The sequence below is a fragment of the Diceros bicornis genome, chromosome 17 (genome assembly GCF_020826845.1).
Source record: "Diceros bicornis minor isolate mBicDic1 chromosome 17, mDicBic1.mat.cur, whole genome shotgun sequence".
In the NCBI taxonomy this organism is placed as follows: domain Eukaryota; kingdom Metazoa; phylum Chordata; class Mammalia; order Perissodactyla; family Rhinocerotidae; genus Diceros; species Diceros bicornis.
Genome location: NC_080756.1, coordinates 49,831,901 through 49,834,319, shown reverse-complemented (window position 1 = coordinate 49,834,319; position 2,419 = coordinate 49,831,901). Strand labels below are relative to the sequence as shown.

The window sequence follows — 2,419 nt, the reverse complement described above, 5'->3', positions numbered from 1 at the left end:
ACAAGATAGACAAGATCCTCACATTACACTGTTTATATTCTACTGGAGCTGACAAATGACTAAAAACAAATGAATAAATCAGATGTGGAAATAATTTATCTTAAGGTTTACATAATGTTGTTAAAATTTCATAGTACTAAGAATTAATATAGAGGAGTAAACTTAGTTGTTAAACAAGTTTATACATTTATTTCTTATAATAGAACTTGCTATCAATAACATATTAACACACTTTCTATTTCATCTTTTTCTACAAGATTATAATAAAATAGATCTTGAAGGTATTCCCTACAATTATTATATAGACATTATAGATACCATTTTCATATATGCAGAAAGGGCACTGAATTATGTAAAATAATTTGTTACTATTCTTATTGTGAATATATTTTTAAGATAGGGAAGATTTGAGTGTTCTTATCTGAAGTTTGAAAAGAATTTTTAGGTGGCAAATGGAGGAGGTGATTGGCAATTCAGAGGCCCAAAGATGGTTTAGGGGAAAATTGAATAATTTGACATTAGATCTCAACTTCAAAAAAAGGTCTTCTTAATTCAAAAACTGTAAGAAATGACTTTCCTAACTACATATGAAAACATAACAGCATTGAAACCAGTTCATGATCATTTCCCTCTTCTCTTCAGCCTCATTGTGCAACTTGATTTTTTTCTATGCTTTTCACTGACATATTAGATCTAATATTCTTCAGTATTGTTTTTTGTACACATATATAAAATTTATACTAAATATATTTGTCAATCTTGAATTTTATCGTGTTCCTCTTTTCCTTACAACAGTTCTGATCGCTCTCTATGAAACGTGGTGTAAGAATTCAGAGTGGAATAATTTCTATCCCAAACTACATCCTCAAGTTGTGATTTGGAATTGAATATCATTACCATGGAAAACATCGGAGATTCAAACAATAAAATCTAAAAACACTGTGGTACATAAGTTTGGTCCTAATTACAATGGAAAATAACAATGATTTCCTGAGATAAGCAGTCAGTTCTTAAAAATGCATGAATATAGCTCATAAATTTTGCCATTGGAAGATGATAACATACAATCTGTGTATGAAATACACATTGCTTCCTAATCCTGAGGAATTTCTTACAGTATTTGTAAAATTAGCTTGCTTACCTCAAGAAAAATCGGTTAATGGTATGGTAATCTTATCATCTTTCTTACGTTTTTCAAGGTCTGTCTTAGCTTCTTGTTTCCCCAAATCAGGATAAACGAGTGGCTTGAAGGATAGAGCATTATGAGACCCTCGGGAAGCATGAGAAGCAGTTCATTCTGCAACCTAATAGAAGTGCAAACTGAGATAACTATGGCCAGGAAGTAACTGGCATATAGCAAGAGAAAGGAGACCACAGTTTGCATAGCTCTTATGTGGACTTTGGTGCTGAGATCTTGGGATCCTTGGCCGTTGAGCTGCATCCTCTTGAGATGTTTCCACAAGGAAATGATTAACAGCAGAAAAGATGTCAGGGACAGAGTAAAGGGTATGAAGTATAGTAGCGTGAATAGAGTTATATTTGAAAGGCGTAGAATGTCCCTCAATTTGGTCTTCTGAGTGATGTTTCCTTCATATTCATTAGTCTTCATATTCTCATCTATGCACAGCACTACAAGATGAGAAACCCAAAAGACCGAAGTCCCCAACAGTATTACGAGAAGTACACTTTTAACTCTCCGCTTTAGGTAAAGAAATATAAGGCTAGAGAAATTAGCTATCCTGACCAAGTAAAATATGCTGAGGCTAGTAGCAAGCCAGATGCTAAAATGGTTGCTTACTGCCCAGGCAATACGAAGAACAATTCTTAATTCTAAACTATATAAAACTGGAGGAAGCACAGTTGTATACCAATTTATTAATACTACCCAGAGGAAACCAATTCTGGAGACCGCCAGAGCCATGAGAATTTGATCAGCTGAGGACATCTTTTGTCTCTTGACCCAGTCAACGCAGTTCACCAGCGCTATGAAGCCATTGGCAAAATTTCCCAGAATAAATTCCGTCGTTATTAGGATGGAAAAAATGCTTGGTAGTAAAGTCATCATGTCTAGAAAAAGAAAAGCCAACCCTAATACCACCGGTCGTGATTCCTTTAATATTCTGTTTTCAACTTCTATGTGCAGCTGGAATGTTCAGTCAAGTTCTTGTATCTTTTAAATTCCATGACCGATGTCAAGTAGGAAAGCAGCAGGGGGTATGCTAATGGAAGAGCTCAATGCTGTCTTTCTGAAAGACATGGTTACTCCCCAAACAGCTCAAATTAACTCCTGTTTATACACTGTGTGTGTCCTTGCCATGGGCTGGATTACTCCATAACTGACGTTGAAGTGAAAGCTGGTTCTCATTTGCTAGCATGCAAATAAAGACATATGGTTTTGCAATTTTTTGCTTGTTTAACC

The 2,419-nt window shown here is 35.0% G+C and overlaps 1 protein-coding gene across 1 annotated transcript; it reads right to left on the bottom strand.

Moving 5' to 3' along the window:
- Positions 1-1,156: 1,156 nt before the first annotated feature.
- Positions 1,157-2,065, bottom strand: LOC131415781 (taste receptor type 2 member 30-like). The gene has a single exon (XM_058557595.1). It carries the CDS (start codon positions 2,063-2,065, stop codon positions 1,157-1,159), a length of 909 nt encoding a protein of 302 aa, XP_058413578.1.
- Positions 2,066-2,419: the final 354 nt, after the last annotated feature.

What these genes read in the sequence shown, in the direction of transcription:
- LOC131415781 (XM_058557595.1), bottom strand. Translation starts at nt 2,065, where the DNA reads ATGATGACTTTACTACCAAGCATTTTTTCCATCCTAATAACGACGGAA.